Below are 18629 nucleotides of genomic sequence, written 5' to 3' on the forward strand. Positions count from 1 at the left end.
ATGGTTTGTTTGGGAAGAGACATTAAAGATCATCTAGTTCCAACTGTCCTGCCGTGGGCAGCAATGCCATTCACTAGATCAGGTTCCTCAGGGCCCCATCCAGCTTGGTGTTGAACAATTCCAGGGATGGGGCATCCACAACTTCTCCAGACAACCTCTTCCAGGGCTTCATCGCCCTCTGAGTAAAGAATTTCTTCCTAACATCCAAACCCGCTCTCCTTCAGTCTGAGGCCATTTCCCCTTGTGCTGTCACTATGTGCCTGTATAAAAATTCCCTCTCCCTCCTTTCTAAAAGCCCCTTTCAGGTACCGGAAGGCTGTGATGAGGTGTCCCCGAAGCCTTCTGTTCTCCATGCGAAACTGCCTCCGTTGTTGGCTCCGTGTTGAGCATCCATGCTATTTTACAGCATTATTACACTCTGGTATGCGCTAGAACACCTGTAATTTTGAGTATAATTATGAAATATAATTCTCGGTGCGTGTCTGGTAGTTGAAACTTAGTCTCTTTTCAGTGAGTCATGCAATGTTTTAGCCAAACTGTTACTGTTAAGACAATTTTTTAAAAGAAAAATAAACCAAAAGCAGAAAAGTTGATAATAATCTTAAACCCATTATGACCAGTTTTGGAAATCTGAAATTAAACAAGTGAGGCCAAAAATTGAAATATTTGATTTAATGACCGCACAGTTTTAATACATAAAAATAGATACTTAGTAATGAACAAGTTTATACAAACCAGACTTCTTTTGTATGGTACAAAACAATAATGGAAATAAAAAAAGATTTACTGGACTACAGGGCAAGACAAAAGAACAATAAAACATCGTTGAAGAAAAGTTTTAAAATTATCTGAGTCTTATTTCATAAATACAGTGCAATGCTTTCATTTAACAAATACAAAATTTACTATTTAATCTATCAACATCAGGAAATATATAAAATGTCTTTGAATGACAATCTTATTTAAAAACTGATGCAAATACAATAGCGTTTTTAGAATTCTGAGGTAATATTACACATTAAATAAAAAAAAGTTCCAATAAATAAAACTAAACTGAAGGCAAAGTGCAATTCAGTGAAAATGAGAAGATAAAGCTTTTATTTTAACAATAATAGATAAATAGTTACTAAAAGTGGGCTTGAGCCATAAAAAAATATTTTGGCTAATTTGCCATGTTTTCAGATAAACTGTATAGTTATTTATTCATAAGCCAACCTTCCATGAATCCAATTCTACAGAGAGCAGAAGGGGGGCAGTGTTTCTTTCCAGATTTCTTTACAACCATATTCAGCTATTAGAAATTTAACATTGCTTGAAGCTGTCTAGTTCATTCAGTGCAATGGTGAAAGTTTCATTTATTTCTTAGCATCTGAAATCCTGTAAGTTAAAATTTATTTTAAAATCTCCATTTGGGAGAAACAATGTAAAATGCAGAATTTTTCAGTGCTGCTTTTAACACTCTCTGTGCTAACCCAGTTTAGTTCTCTGCTAAAGTCAACAAAAATTTTACTGCTGGTTTCAAGGACAGCACAAAGAATACATTGCCAATTATTCTAAAATATCCTAATATTTATCTCTGCTTTAATAAAACAGTAAAATCACCAGTAACTCATAAAGATATAGAATAAAACCAAATTTACACTTCGCTATTGAAGAATATCCACAACAGCTTTGAAACTACGAATTAGACAGATTAATTCGTTCATAATTTGTTAATCTGTTGATTATATGTAAATAATACAAAGAGAGAAAAGAAGACTAATATAATATCTGAGCACAGACACTACAAGATATTTAATCATCCATGCCCCAGCAGAAGTCAATGGGGAAAGCTGACAAATTAGATGCCAAAGTGTCTCGAATGATCTGGGCCTCATTCAGCTGTAAGAAAAATCTATAGAACACACAGTAGCTATTCATATTTAAAAATATTATACTGCATGCTAATAAATTCTTTCCATTTAATGAATAAAACCCAGACTTACAATTACATCAGTATTTTAGAACCATTTATTTCCCAGCTCCTAATTTGATAAGTCAGAGCAGACATACCAATTATTCGTTTCATGTAGTTTGTGCAGTGAAAAACACAAAACATTGTCTTTAAATGCTGGTCTTCAAGTTAATGAAAGCTTCAACATTCTTCTGAAATGTTATTGTATTCACTTCTGTCACAGCTTATTTAAGACTTTCAACAGAGTTGCTAAAAAAATGTTAGCATGATACACTATATCAGTTTGCCATGAACTGTGGATTTAATCCTCTTCCTGAAAGCATTTCACCATATGTGGAATTTATTTTAAATATCTAGTTTTGTTTACTATAATGCTACAGTAGATCTGGTTATTTTGCTGTAAAGAATGAACATACAAGTTCCTTAATACCTGTAGCTTGAACTTGAATCCCCCCAAGCTGAAAAAATACCTTTTAACACTCTTGTACAATCAAGTGTAAAAACTGAATATAGAACCTTTAAAACCGCTTATTCATAAAAAATAATTTTTAGCAGTAAATGGCACTATCAAAACCCTATTTCTTCACAGGCAGTTATTTACATACTTCTTAGACAACTGGTTTCACTAAGAAGGAAAACCAGAATAATAAAACTACATACATTTTATAAAGACTAAAATTCCTATTTGCCTTTGTGAAAAAATGGCTACATGCTGATGTTGTATATTTCTCTATTATTAATGTTAATTGAAAACATTCTACCACTGGGATTAACTAATAAAGAAATGTTCTGTATATTATCTCCCAGTGGGAAACCTTGATGTAAAGGAATTATGATTAATGATAAAGTGCTATCAAGAAAAAACTAAAACTTAGAAATTGCCTAAGCTAGGTTTTGTTTATCAAAGAGACAAGCTTTTTGTACAAAGAAAGCTACCTTCTGTGGCAAAGCAAGCAGTAAATGTATTGCCATTCAGGGGAAAACATACACTTCATATTTAATTAAAAAAAAATAATCTAAGTGAGATAAAACTGGTATCAAGAGACATAACAATGAAAAGCTTAAAGGCACAATCAGAAGAGAGTGAATGCTACATAAAAATGCTGTTCTTTGATTATTAAATGTTATTCTAGACCAAACCCCTCTGCATTTGAAATTCCAATGATCAGCTTTTGCTTCAGTTCCTTCTTGTTCTTGTAAGGAGGGAGGCAAAGCTGGTTGAAGCAGGTATGTGCCACAGGTAACCTAAAATAATTTTAAAAATACCCAACAAAACACACTTAATAATAATGCAATAGAAGCAGAACACTGCCAACTGCCTACACATTTTCAGTTAAACATTACTTAAGTAAGAAACCTGGTAAAAGAAACATTTATCCTAATGTTGTTGGTTCAAGTTCTGCTGAATGCAAATAACACCACTATTGGTCATAAGCACCTCGGGTCAATCTGTGCGCCTGCAACTCCCTGTCTTTATTTTTTTGTTAAGTTGGAAACATCTCCTTCCAGATTTTGGAAACTCCAGGTACCACATAACGTCTCTAAACATGAAATGTGGGTATAGTCAGAATGCACAATGCGAAGGACGGTGGGTCCTGCAGTAGGTATAGATAAACCTGGATGAACCACAGTTATGTGAGGATACAGAACTCAAGGTCAGCCAGGTAGAATACATCCTTACAGACATCCCTCAGCCAACTGAAATGCTGGACACTTCCAGCTGCAAGTTTCTTCTGAGGGAGAGTTTGAATACATGTATTGCAGATACTAAGGAATGCCTGACTGAAACACTGGAAACTCTGCTTCTCACTAGAACAGATTAGTTTGATGAGCCACAGCTAAAAAGAAGTCAGGGATCTTCTTGCCCTTTAAATTTTCAAGTGACAAGCAGGACAGTACTGAGGGTATGGCCTGGTCCTACAACTGATTACTTGAGGGGAGAGAGGAGAAAGACGATGAGCTGAAGCTCCACCTAATACTTGGAAAACACACTGAAAAATTTCTAAAACTTGGACACTTACGAGTTAAATTTTATTATGCGGCTCAAAAGCTCTCTAGTTCTCTTTTCATTTAATCCCTCAGTGTTTTGAAGGGCATATGATCATTGGTAAACCTCCTGGAAAGGGGGTTGAACCCCCTAGATGTGGAAATTCAAGCTACTTTCCCCTCCCTGCCCTTTAAAAGATTAGCAAAGATCTGTCAATCAGATTGGAGTTACATGCTTCAGAATTTGGAAAGTTGAGAAACTTTCACTAATTTGCCAATTCTTATTGCTATTATATTCTTTGATCCTAATGTGTGAGCAACATATCTCCATTCATCCCTGTGCAGGCAGTCTGACAGCAACAATTCTCTTGCAAAACAGACCTACATCACTTTAAAATGCACACTATTGCAAAATCCATTTTCTCATTTCTAAGAAAAAGAACAATTTACAGAAGGAACATAAACAGAGATTCAATGTTGACTGATTTTTCTTCATTTTTCCTCAGATGCTCATGCTCCTTTAACATCATTGGAACCAGCATTAGAAATATCTCGGTAACAAGATAAATTGAATTTAAAAACAAAACCAAAGTTCATTTTGTTTATGCATTTAGTTCAGCTCTCCATGGAAAACCCCCAAAAAATTTTACTTCGAAACTATAATTCTATTCAAGTATTTTGATTACCCTAAATGTCTGAGAAATCTAGATAAAGTCAGTAATTACTGCTTATCAGTGACTTTCAGAGCAGCAAGTTTTTCTATACAGCTTTCCAAATTACTTAAACTGACTTTTCCAGTCTTGAGAAGGAAAATACCAGCTAGAAAGTGTGTAGAATGTCTCAAGTCAGTTCAATACAAAATAAAACACTACCAGAAACATAAGAACTTGGCATGAACAACTTAATCCTCACAATGAAATTGCAAGATTGCTTTGTTCTGATATCTTCTGAGCAATTTCTGTATCAGCCATACCCCAGAGGCCCTAAAGGAATGCTACATCTTTGCAGCCATACATGTTAAAATTCTTATGTAGACCATCAAGAGAAAATGCAACCATTTTCTGCAGGTGCAGGGGCTGCTATAAATAATGCCATAAAATTCAAAGAATTCAGTAAAAATCATGGTGATTCATTAGTTCAGCTGTCATATAAGAATGATTAAATGAATAATTTATTTGAATTGAAAACATGTATGGGATCTCTATAAATAAAGAATTACTGGCCTCAAATATAAACATTGACTGAGAAACAATTTTATGTTAGATAGTCACCTGCAAAATTTATGCAATCAATAAGTGGGTATTCTGAAGACAAACTAAAGGATTCCATGAAGTTTCTTCTTGTATATTTGTTTGCTCTTCTTTCAAAAAACATTCAAGAGCAAAAAGGTCTCTTGGGGAACACTGCAATGAAAAAAATTTAAAAATCCAAAAATACTACTTACCAATTTGTGGATGTTTCACTCTTTGAAATCTTGAAATTCAAATCAGCCATTCCTCCCACAGGTACTCTATCACTTCCTGTTGCAAAATGTAGCAGCTTCTTTTGAAGGTCAAGAGAAAATCCAAGTACTACATCCCAGAAGTATCTATGCTCAGGGCAGAGAGAGAAGAAAATGTTGCAAGATGAAATATCATGACAAAACAGTATGAAGATAATAATACAACCACAAGTACTACATGATGAATGTCACTTACTGAGAATTTAATTAATGTAATATATAGGACATCAGTAGTATCCCAATACACAAGGATAAATTCCTAGGGAATTGATAAGTACAATGTTTTATTAATTTTGGAATTATATCTTGTCAAATGACACCCCAACCCACCTTACAAAGATAAATGCTTTCTACTCACTAATATAAATGTCCTTAGTATCAAAGAGAATTGGAAAAAAAAGACTATTTTTAGAAGACAGGATAATAAAAATAAAGACTCAGATTTCTTATGGAGGATTTGAAGCTATTCAACTAATTAAACTATCTCCACTTCCATCTAGTCAGAACCTTTTAAGGATATTCAGCAACACACACCATTAAGCACCCAACTCTTCCTACCTAGGATAATTTAATAAGCATCTTTGTCTTATTTGGAAATAGGTTTTTATTCAATCATTCTCAGATTATCCTTGAAGAGATTTTCGTGAAATATTGGTGAAAGGTTAAAATTTTATGTTTTTAAAGTCAGTGTTTAGAATAAAAACCACAAGCCTACCGTATAGTAAGATCAGTTTTTTGGTAGCCCTCGTATTGGGTACTTCGCTGTAAAGCAGACATGTCCAGTTCAGGGCTGCCACAAACAAGAATTTCAACCTCTTCTGGACGAAGCAGCTGCCAGAAATCAAGGATAAAAGATATTTTTTTTTAGATGAGAAATTATGCTACTATATTAAGATTAAATTTTTATTTTGTCATTATAGAAAAATTAACAGAATATCATTCAGTATAAGTCTCTAACTTCGATATATACTGATTATAGAAAAATTAATCCCTCAGCACTTTGAACAATCTCTTACTATTGCAGGTAGTAAAAAGCAAATTACCGGATAAGACAATATTCTAGCATATTTCTTTTGTACCTCACCTCTTTTTCATTCTTACATTTATTACATTGACTTACCTGCCACCTGTTTAGATTACAAATGTGTCAGGAAGAAAATTAGGTTTTTATGGATGAAATTCTGAGGGAGGGTCTTGATGTCAATTTTGGTTACAATTTCAATTTAATTTACACTCACCAGTCCCAGTGTAGGTAGCTGACAAAATTTGGCACTTAATTGTACCCACTGCTGTGCAAAGCAAGTACTTATGACAATAAACCACTAAACTTGCACATGCAGAATCTACTTATTCATTTACTACAATATTGCAATATTGCATGGCAGTATGTTATGGCATTTCAATGGATTCTCATTCTCCTTCCAGAACCTTCCCTGCAGTCAGTCACATCTTGCCTTGCTGCAAGTGTGTCATAGTTCACTAATTTCACAGGCACTGAGAAAATCTCATGTAAATTGCAACTGCCTCTTCTTTCTCAGTGCAGAAGGGATGATGTAAATGACAAAGTCATTCCAACAGCCAAACAGGACTGAAGAGAGAAGAATGTTTAATCTCAACCTCACTGAGTGTTCTTCCTGGAAAAAGTAAGATGTTTTCAGAGGAGTCACTCAGGAGCACACAGACATAGTTGCTCTGCAGTTCATAACTGTAGAGAATACAGAGAAACCTCATAAACATTCACAAGAGAGCCCATGAAGCGTCTGTGAATGCACACTGATAAATAAAGCTCTTCAGGTTAGGTTTATCTGTTTGCAATGGAACACTACAGAGAACAGTTGATTACCTGCTTAATTTTTTCTACGTATGTTGGTTTAATCAAGCCTATGGATTAATCAATGTTCTTTACAAATCTTAAAATCAACCAGTACAATTTGTTTAATTTAGATAAGTCATTGTCAAATACTTAAAACAGAAGTGAAGAGTTATGTTTCACTTTATTCTTACCAGTAATGCATATGAAGCACAGACACTATGAAATCCATAATAAAAAGCTGCAAATTGTTTGTAGATCGATTTGTTGAGAAGAAAATCAACATAGAGCTGCACATATTCTAAAAAAGAAAAACATTTTATTTTGTTACATTATAATAATTTTAATCAATTATTTGTTCTGCTCTCCTGAACTGTAGTGAATTATGAAAAATGAATGCATTTCATTTTAGATACCATTAAATTGGTAGGCATACTAGAAAGGACTACAGTAATTTCATTTTCACACTGTTAATGAAAACCTAGGCTTATAGGAATGAAAAAACTTTAATCTGCCAAATACGTGTAATTAATATATATTGAGGTACCTTTCCTATTCTGATTTGTGACTGGAATTTTATCTCCATTTGGCTTTAAGTTGTAAGATTTTATAACACCAAATTCTTCCTGAAAAACCTAAAGAAAAAGAGGAGTCAAGGTCAGTACTGGAAAATACATTCATATTCTCATAAATTATAGATCTGGTATTTATTATGCTATGTATTTCCCCTGTCTCTCTCTTTACCATATGCTGTAATTCTGAGGGTTATTGGGTTTTTAGAAGTTGAAAATTACAATTTTCAACAAATTGCTCAAGAAATCAGTATTTGAAGTAAAAAAATTGAGCCTCTTACACATGTCAAACTGACCTGCAGGCTCTGGAGGCACAGAACTTTTCATACAAAAGAACAATCTCAGAATAGCAAATGCAATTAAGAAGGTATTTGTTCTGCTGTAGCTTACCGAGGAACTAAAAAGTACCAACCTGAAATTTTATTAACTGGTATGTGTTCTAAAGCAATGAATAAATGAAAAAGACTTCGTTGACTGAAGTAGCAGTTAAGACATAAAGGTCAGGCAAAACTCTCACAACTTGAACAAGCTATTGCTGAAGTGAGATTTCCTGGACAGAGCGTCTTAAGGAAGCAAGGAAGCTCTGACTAGCTTCTGGGCTAGGGATTGTCTTGTAGTCAGATGAATTCTGCAAGCCAGGGCACTGATTGCAAGGTGATGGTGTCAGAGAAAGAGCTGGAAATGCCCCAGCAGCTGGCTATGTGACCCTGGCAGTCAGCACTTGGAGGCACCTACACTGTCAGGGAACAACAGCTTAAAGCCCCATCACAGAGTCAGCCTCTGTATGCCCAGAGGCCCCAGGACAGTACTGGTCTTGAACCTGTGCAGTTATATTACAAACAATCAGCAATTACACCATAGAAAGTCACTCCATTGCCATTTTAACATCAGTAAAAATTACTGAACAACTCTGAGAACCATTTACAGTTGTGTATTTAATGACCTGAAAGGTTGAGTAAAAATCCTCTTCGACATTGCCTTCATAGGACAGAAGTTCATTTAGTCCGTGGGCCAATTCCTGCAATATGAGTAAGAACTCTTTAGTGAATCTACAAAACTAAGTGATGCACTCTGCAAGGACGTGCCAGAAGCATTACTTTACACAGAAAGTATGTTGGAAAAAGCTGTATATTTAAAATGCATGCACAGAGAAAAACTCACTGCTTAATTAATATGTGTATTTTTATTTCAGTATAAACTGTCACAATTTTATTTTTACTACGGAAAATGTGTATCAGAAAAATCATATCAGATTTTGGTATTCTAACTTCAAGTAATAGAAAAATACTGCTATGCTAGAAAACATGGAGATTTTCTGTTTTCAGCAGAAGAAAAGGAGACTTTGTCAGCTTGTACTAAAAAAAAAAAAGCTGTTCTCAAACAGTTTATAACTCAAGCATTAAATATAAACAAATCAAGTTTTAAATCAGTTATTTAGCTTCTTAAAAACCCATAATACTTACAGGCATAATCTGAAACAGGTCATCTAATGTGACATCACAGATGCCTACAAGCGTGTTATGATCACAGGGAACAATGGGAGGACTCAATAATTTCTTGTAACAGCAAGGTGGGAAACGAATATCCAAGGCTATGCTATTGTATACAGCAAGTCCCATAAGCTATATATATCAAATGTTAAGGGCAAAATTAACATAGCCTTATTATAGTTAGTATTTTAGTAACTTAGAAAAAATATTTTAAGATTTTATTCAGCATACTCTAATGCATGCTCCACAAACAGAAGGAATGGAAATTATTTAATTTTTTCTGGACTGACAGTTTTAAATTCAGTTTTGCATTACAATTAAGTAGCGGTTAAAATGGTCATATGATGCACATTGACAGAACACTTGACAATCTTCTTCATAATATCCTATACAAGTATTTCTACGATAAATTGTTCCAAAGTATTGCTATTAAAAAAAAGAGAACTGCATACATATATATTTTCAATCCACAATAAGTTCTCCTGAGAGCTCAATATATCAATGTTTCTTTTAAATAAATCTAAACATATAAAACCAAACCTCTACTGGCAAAGTGCAAAAAGCCACATACTGATCAACAGGGAGCAACTGATCATTAATGAAGCATTAATGCATACAGGTGCATTGATATTTACTGAATGAAACTCAGAGGTTTAAGTACATTAAAAATTACAACTTTTATACAAAAAAAGGTTGCATGTTTAATCTTGATTCTAGTATTTTCTGACTGTAAAATGTATGATGTACCCACACACCATCATTTTCTTCCTATTTTTAGTTCACTTGCTAGAATGACATTCAAAAAAATTCATTAAAAATGGAGCACAGTTGCATACACAACCTCTGAAGGAGCTTTAGCCAGTGCCTTATTTCGCCCCCGTGCCAGCTCATGGGATGGCTCGTGGTTCGGCACCGTCTAGCGGACATGAAAGGATACAGCTCCAACCAGTCGGAATTCAGAGTAGTTATCGCATTTAAAGCTGCTGAACCAATGGCAGTGTGAGTCCTTGTGGTAGGTGAACATGCCTGCAGAACAGCAACATGACCTTTACAAAGCCTGAACTTCAACAAAGCCTCACCTTTGTCACGCATGCAACCCTTAGAAGTGCTCCTTGGTGTGCCCATATCTCCATGCTTGTTCTCAGCCCCCTCATCCCACCCGTGGCAGGAGCCTGCAGGCAGGTGCTTGGGAAGGACCACCAAGGGCAGTGCCAAGCCTGAAGTAGGCTCAAGCCCACCAGCCCTGTTGGGTGCCGGTGCAACATGCTCCTCAGGGCCTCTAGTTGTGGATATTCTGCACTGTCTCTCTACAATCTGTTTCTTCACTGTACTTCAGCATCTGAACATTAAACAGTCTAACCAAAAATTTTCGTACTGCAATGTAAAATCATTTATTTCTTCCTTTCTTCCTAGGTCAATAACAGATACAATCTTTAGAAATGCTGGCATGAATCCCATAATACAAATACCATAAGCTTTACCTTCTTAGAATAGAAATCCATAAAATGTTTATGTTATACACACATATTAGCAGCAAAGGGGTTAGTTTCACATTTGCTGCCAAAAAATTTTATCAGAGAAGTCGAAAAAGTTACTCATGGGTCTAAATGACAAGCTAGATCCTACTGAAATCATGAGTATAGACAAGTTTGACTGCTATTTGCATCAGATATGGAACATTCTGTTTTAAAGAGTGACAGAACATAAAAACCTACATAATGAAAGCAGATAACAGCTTCAAGATGCCTAGGAAGTATTGCTCAGAGAAGCAAGACATACTCTAGATACGTGTGCACTAACAGTGAAATTAACTTCAGCAATGCTGAATTAAACTGGATGAAACATGATGACTGGTTTTAATTTGTTGGGATTAAATGGGCCAACAGTTCATGATTGTTTCCACAGCCTGTACAAACCAAAGCACTGAGTAGTTCTAAGGACATCTTGTATGCAACAGCTCACTGCAATCTATGTTTGAAGACATAGTTGGTGAAAATAATATTTAAATAAAAAAAAATCAAAGTCATTTTGATTAAAAAAAAAGAACGAAAATCCAACTTGTTTCAGGGACATCTAGTTCTTATGATAAATTATAGGCAAAATCTGCATTCATGTTTTTCCTCCCTACTCTCCTGAACAATTTATCTTTTGAATTTTAGCTCAAAAAGGTGCTCATCACAAAAGGTTCAGATAGTTCTTTCACCAGAAGCAACAGAACAGTTGCATGTAAGCCAGAGTAAAGTTCACATACTAAAAGACAGCAGGGATGCAGGAACAAAATAGGTTTCAAATCCCACTTATTAATTGTCCACAGCAAGATGAACAAAGCATTGCAAAATGCATAGGAGGGCAGACAGCCGAGTTAATTACGAGTTTCTAAATTCCACGAATTAAATCTGCAGGATTATTTAACCTGCAAAGGGTAAGAACAGTGATGTTTTCCCTTCTAAGCTTCTGACATACATTAATTGCAACTTAAACATTAAAGACAGCACAGGATACCATCCCTTTCGAAGGGACATTAATATTTCTGAACTCCTCCCACATTTGGCTGACAGTCATAACAATGAAAGAATTTACACTTTAAAGCAAGGAAGCCTGCCAGAGATGGTGAAAAAATAAACTACTCTGAATGTTTCCAAACGCATCAGTTACCAAGCTCTGCTGACAACATTTTTACTAACAGAACTGTCAAAGTTACAGAACACTTTCTCCAGGATAAATTGTTTCCTATTAAGGCTGTTATCATGAGTGTAATGTCTCCACACAGACTCCTTTTTACTACAAAAAGGGCTACAGGCAAATAATGATCTCAGCAGATTTGAGGACATATTTATGACTTAAAATTCTGTATCTTTAGAAGGAGTTCTATAAACAACAAAGGACCACGGATTTAAGGGATATGAACACTCCCAGGCAAAGGCAGACAAGCTCTCGCATTCCACCAATGACTATCAGGTGTTAGACTCAAGTCCCTGGAAATCAATGTTTCTAATTTAAAAGCCAGCCTGGAAACAATTTAACCCATTAAATCAGCAGTAATGTATCCATGCCCAGCTTAGGAAAGCCGATTCATTTAACAAATATTAGAGTGGGGAATAAAACCCACCCAGATCCCTCTCTGTAGACAGTAAAAACCAAGTAGATTGGACTGCCTGTTTATGACTGCTCATTCATGTCTTACCATCTCCTATTTGCTAAAAAAATCTTCTTTTTTGTTTTGGCCATGCAAATTTCATTATGGGTTCACAGGCCCTGGTAGCAGCAGAGGCAGGCTATTTCATTCAGGCTCACACCTGCCCACACTGTCTCTGCACTGACTGGACCTTTCTTTCCTGAGATTATCCCAGATCACAAAAGAATACTGGCCACACAAATACCACAAACAGAATATATGATGGCAAAGACTCAAGTATGACATAACCTCTGCCCATCCTAGTCACAGAAATAGTGTTAGAACATGCAGATATTCTCAGTGCTACCAACAGAAACCATCGATACATGGGAGATTGAGGTTGGCAGTTTGCTAGAACTGAGCACAGTAACAGCATCCAATGTAGCTACTTACAAAACCCAGGAAAACTCCCCAAACCAGCCATACGAAGACAACTGAGGGCAGTGTAAAAAGAGAAAATGCAGCATAAAAGGAAAGAGTCAAGGATGGTAGATGATAAACTAATACATTTGGCCTTATCTCCACCTGAATATTCGCTACAGCATTGCACTGTCTTAGGCTGAGATAATTTCCTTCATAGCAGCTAGTACAAAGCTATGTTTTGGATTGGTGCTGAAACCAGTGTTTATAATAAAAAAACTTTTTCATTATGGCTGGATCAGTGTTTACACAGAGTCCAAACAAAGTTTCACACTGTACTTGAGAACATTTACTACGACTCACCATAATCTGGGTGAAAAATCTGGCGAATCAGCAGAAGAAACCATTCTTTTGTCAGGCCACCCATATCAAGACCAGCTTCTCCTACAAATGTGACTTTTAACTTCTTTTTCAGATCTGCCCTCTTCCTTGCTAGCTATTGCAAAACAGGTAGGGAAGAAGAAAAATGAGATTTAACATATTATCACTACCTCTAACCAGAGAGAACACACCTCTGTCTCTATTGCTCTTGCATTGCTTAAGCTATTAATTCGAAGAATGTTCTACTAAGAGGACAAAACTATATTAAAACAATGATTGAATTACAGAAACAAGACAATTATGACTACTTGACATCATCAACTACTTTGTACATAGTGTCACTCTCCAGGCTTGAAAAGAAGTTGAGTGGTGCACAAACAGACTTAATGAGATACTACATACAATGAATTGATTCTGTCTGGAATATTTTGGACCTATAAAATTTTTTTACCTTTTACAGAAGACATTCTACCAGGAAGAAATGAGAAATTATGAAAATAATTAGACATAATTTGGAAATATTTAGAAATAAGGAGGTAAGCTAAAACTTTCAATATTTGAACCCATTCAGTTCAGCGTAAGATACTTGCCAGCAAGTATCAGCTGCTTTTTACAACTCTTTTTTAGACAATGGTAAAAGCTCATTTCATTGCTTTGTCCTAAGAGACAGCATTTCATCCAGGGATGCAAAAAACCTGCTAAGAATTAGATTATGGCCTTTCATAATTAACAGTGATCTTTCAGATCAAGTCCCTATACAATTTTTTTTTAAATCATCAACTACTGGCCAGCTCCAGAGAAAGTTTTTAAATCAGTCAGGAAGATGCATGTGCCAAAACAATTTCCATGTTATTAGCTGCTCAAGTAAATTTCTGTAAAACACATTTTATAACTACAGGTATGTTATTTGAAACAAGTTATTTATTAGAAGTGATCTTCCTTTCCAGATTATTTTTAAAAATCTGAAATACAAATAAGACATCTTCCCCCTCCACCTGCCACTCCCCATACTTTTCAGAATATGAATAATATAATACATTCTTATTCATCTCTGAAATGGGCAGGAAAAAACAATAAAAATAAACAGGAGAACATTTTGACTGTCAGAACTTTTGAAGTTGCTCTTGGTTATATTAGTGTGGTAAAAACCAATCTGTGATGCCTGAGAGAAAGCAGTATTACCACTCACATTTCTTATATCTTAGGAGACAAGGCCAAAATAGACAGGCTTTAACATAGGAAAATAAAGTTTAAACTTACATTTTCTGACATAAGTAATCAGAATTTATTTGATCTTGTTTTCACTACTTGGACTTATTTTTCAATATGATCAGGCCATTCTCAATGCCAAGTAGGGAACTAGATTTCATTAAATAATGTTAATTATCAAGGTTCAGAGGATACTGAAGAATTGCCTACTTTAATGGACACATCTGTTTCATTTCTAAAAAAGGAAAAATTACATTCAAGAACGTGAAGAATTTGTTAAAAGAATTTAAGAAAAAAAAGCCCAAAATAATTCTTATAGGATGGAGAAGTTAGCAAAGGAAGAGAACAAAAATATTCCGAGAATTAGAACAGAACAAACTCATTAGGGATTAGTCACTTACTATTCATGCTCCTATCATGGACTGAAGTCCTACATACCCTGCTAATTATGCACTGTATTTTTAAAACAAAAATTGCAAACACAAAAAAATACCACATGCAAGTATGTATGTTCATTATGGGCTTATCCATGGAGCAGTATGAGCACAGAAAATGAATTTCAGAATGTCTAACACAATCTATTCTGCAGCACTGCAATTGTGACAGTAATTAAGTTCTTTTTATTTAGTATTATGCAGTTATAGTCCCAATCTCTTAGTGCAGAAAGATTTAAATATGAATTATCAAACTGAAACTTAAGTTCACTAGCTATTCTGCAGCAACACACCATTTACAATTTTTGTTACCTCATCAAGTGAATCACTAACAAGGTGTGTCCTCCTCACTTTCACATTTAGGAATAACATATTCATGTCAGGTTTCTGTCGGCGGGAGACTTTATCCACAAGGCTTTGCTATTTGAATGAAAAAGAAACATCATACATGTACTATCCTCATTTAAAAAACCCAAGTGCCACACTTATTAAATGTAAGAAGTTCTCAGTATCTTGCATTAAAGACATTTCCCTAACATCATATCTGCTTCAGTATCGTCTAAGAGATGAAGAGCAATTTCTTTCCTTCTTTTCCCTATATTTGAACTAACTCATCAGGAGGTTTAACAAGAAAGTGGCAATTGTGCAGCCACTTTTTCAACCTTCCAAACTGTTGAAAATATAGATTCTGGAAATGGTTTGTGCTTTAATCAGCTATTCACAAGGCGTATCCAGCAAGACAAGAATGGATAGGTGGTGGTTCTGCTACATAGAGCACTGAGGAAAAGAGTCTCACCTAGCACCTGCAGAAAATTAACAATGAAGGAGGCAGACAATGCCTCTTTCAAAACAGAAGAGGCTGCCCAGAAGCAGTACCTCTTCCATGACTTGAAAGTATACAGCTGAATCTTGGTCTTCCATGACAACATATCTTCACAGGATAAACCAGGAAACAGTCTAAAATTCTCATAGAATTAATCTTCCTTACTTGTTAATCTAGCATGCTTGCACATGCTGGTTTCTCAAAAGAGGAAAAGAATAAGTAAATTACTATAACTTTCTCCACAACACTGGTATATATAAGCATCCTGAAATTAAGCACATAAAAATAAAAAAATAAAATAACTAAAAAATCCAGCGTGGACATTTGTAGACTAGTCATGGTAAAATAGCTTAAGTTCTTTTTTGGAGTAGTCTGAAATACTAGAAGTTGTAATGACAGGTTGTGTGTAATACCAACCTAAAAAAACTTAATAAAATACCAAGGCACAAGACACTAACATTTATTGCTGACTTACCCGTGCAATACTTATCATCTGTTGTTCAGAGTCCCTTTGAATAATAACTTTTTTTGCTGCTATAGAAATAATAAATGGGTATTGACAGAAAGAAAACCTAGCAACAAGAGAAAAGAATATAAAATATTTCCTTTTTAGCATATAGCATATTGTTTTTAAGAATACAGGAGTGAATTATTACATTACCATTCAGTAACTACCTTCCCTCCACTGACAGTAATTTGCAAACAGCTGCTGGGGGTTTTTGTGTTGTATATATAGATACTCAATTCAGTAGAACAAACTGTAACTTGCATTTACTGCTAGAAACTGTAATAATGCTTATCCTAAATAAAGATAATTTTTAATTGTTTATTATTAACATCAACAGACCTACTAAAAACAGTCATCATCTGCTTTAAATACCAAAATTTTAATTACTACATTGAATTAAAGCAAACAACAATATCTTCTTATTAAATAAAAGAAAAACATCTCTCTCAGTGCAGCATTCTTAGGTACAGAACTCATTTTCAAAGGAACTGGTTTTCCACAGGCCCTTCAGATTTATCCTGGGGTTACATGTGTTTAGGACTTCTGAAATACCAGATCACAGCCACATTCCACTGCAATCAGATAATAAAAATGATTTTGAAAAACTTCAGAATTCATCGTGTAAAAGATTTTTAAATTACTGGTTATTTTGGTAAGTTTTTTTGTTTATTTAGCTCATACATCACCTAGCAGAAGTTCACATCAAAATAACCAGAGCCCACCTGGTCTCTTGTAAATCTTAATCCAAAATATTTTACCAAAGTGTGTTGACTTAGTTAAAAGAAGTATGGATTTCAAAATATTCCACATGGAAGGTAGACGAGGACTTGCTCCTACTCGGCCTCTGTTGTCCGGTTGGGTTTTTTTTTTGTTTGGTTTTAAGTGGAACAACAAGGAGTCAAAAGATGTAAAATTGAAAAAAAAAAGTCCTTGTAACAAATTAACAGAATTATTTATACTTTAAGAATAATGCAGCTAGTCTTCACTTCAGCTACTCCAACAATTATGTGTCAAGTAAACTTTGTTTTGACATAATTCCCAGTGACCCAGCTAACTGAAAAGAACGGGAGCAGGTGGAAATCTCACAGCCCTTTTATAAGATTGGTTGTGGGTGCCAAAACAGCCAGATGGTTCCAATGGAAAAAAAAATATATCAAAAAATCATTTGAAGCTCAGCAGTATTTATATACCAGTGCTTTGACTGAGACTATGCAAAGCATACTGCACGTTTTGCTATCGTGTGTCATGGGGTTTGGAGCAATTGTTTCATTTATTTATTTGGGTTTTGTGTGGTTTGTTTCATTTGTTTGGTTTTTTATCTTCCCAAGCAGAGTATCAGGTATCAGACAGAAGCCTAACCTGAAATACTTGCTTTAGTGGAACAAATTATGGTCTCCAAGTTTTCCCCAACTGGTGCTAAAGGCAAGGAAAATTGCACACACAGTAAACAAAAAGCTACATTTAGAGGGCTGATGTCTTAAATTAGCTTACTGAAAAGTCTCAAGATATGAGGAAATTTTAATTGATCTTGTGATTCAAGCTGTAAAGACTGAGTGATACACAGTGATATGCTGAAAAATACAGCTAGGCAAAAAACCATTTTTATTAAGAAAATGTTAATAAGATTTTGAACTTCAGCAAAAAGATGAAATGTCTATTTCTCTGGATGATTCCAAATCATACTGCTGAGCTGCCTCTCATGAGAGGAGAAATACCTTTGCAAGCTTTGAATCCAAAGATTTAACTTGTGTGTTTATTTTCAGGCAACAAAAATAGTGCAATTGATTTCACTGGAACAAACATGATTGGAGCCACACATATACATATAATTACATACATTTTCATCATTAAGTGGTAAGTATGTACACATTATCACTGTCTATGAATGTATTGGAGGCTAAAATACGTTTGTAGTAAGACACAATTAGAAGTCTATGCCCATAATTAATAAAGTTATTTTATTATCATCTATATTTTACATCTTTTCTTCAGTTTGCAAAGACAGAATGAGATTTATTCCAGTCAATCTAACATCCATGCAGCAGGAAGTATAACAAGTAGTAGCTATGCTATGTTTGTCCAATAAAATACAGTATTTAATGTGGATATATATACACATAAATGGTATGTATACCATATACACACACACATACTGTATATATATATTGCCACTATATTTAATATAGATACACATAGCATAGATACAGTGCTTTGAAATACTACTTAAAAAGAAACAACCAGCTATTCCTCTTACCTGTGAGAATTCCCATAGCATTGCCAGTTATGATATTCTTCCATAAGATCAATATGATCAAGTGTAGAATTATAGAAATCCGTATACGAAATAATAGGAGGACTGATCAGACTATTTGCAGCATCTACAAAGAAAACATAACAGTCTTTTAAAACAGTGCCTGGATTCAGAA

General features: G+C 34.8%; 1 protein-coding gene across 1 annotated transcript in view; it reads right to left on the reverse strand.

Moving 5' to 3' along the window:
* Positions 1-649: 649 nt before the first annotated feature.
* The window catches only part of HECTD2 (HECT domain E3 ubiquitin protein ligase 2), a 37377-nt gene continuing 19397 nt past the window's right edge, over positions 650-18629 (reverse strand). Inside the window, exons 10-21 of the mRNA XM_032695018.1 lie at positions 18458-18581; positions 16171-16267; positions 15185-15292; positions 13212-13344; positions 10251-10339; positions 9287-9445; positions 8767-8841; positions 7799-7886; positions 7446-7552; positions 6157-6272; positions 5385-5528; positions 650-3199 (exon numbers count right to left, since the gene is read on the reverse strand). Coding sequence (XP_032550909.1) covers positions 3079-3199; positions 5385-5528; positions 6157-6272; positions 7446-7552; positions 7799-7886; positions 8767-8841; positions 9287-9445; positions 10251-10339; positions 13212-13344; positions 15185-15292; positions 16171-16267; positions 18458-18581 — 1361 coding nt within the window. The 3' untranslated portion in view covers positions 650-3078. The remainder of the gene's footprint in view (positions 3200-5384; positions 5529-6156; positions 6273-7445; positions 7553-7798; positions 7887-8766; positions 8842-9286; positions 9446-10250; positions 10340-13211; positions 13345-15184; positions 15293-16170; positions 16268-18457; positions 18582-18629) is intronic.

Source organism: Chiroxiphia lanceolata, chromosome 8, assembly GCF_009829145.1.
Source record: "Chiroxiphia lanceolata isolate bChiLan1 chromosome 8, bChiLan1.pri, whole genome shotgun sequence".
Lineage (NCBI taxonomy): Eukaryota > Metazoa > Chordata > Aves > Passeriformes > Pipridae > Chiroxiphia > Chiroxiphia lanceolata.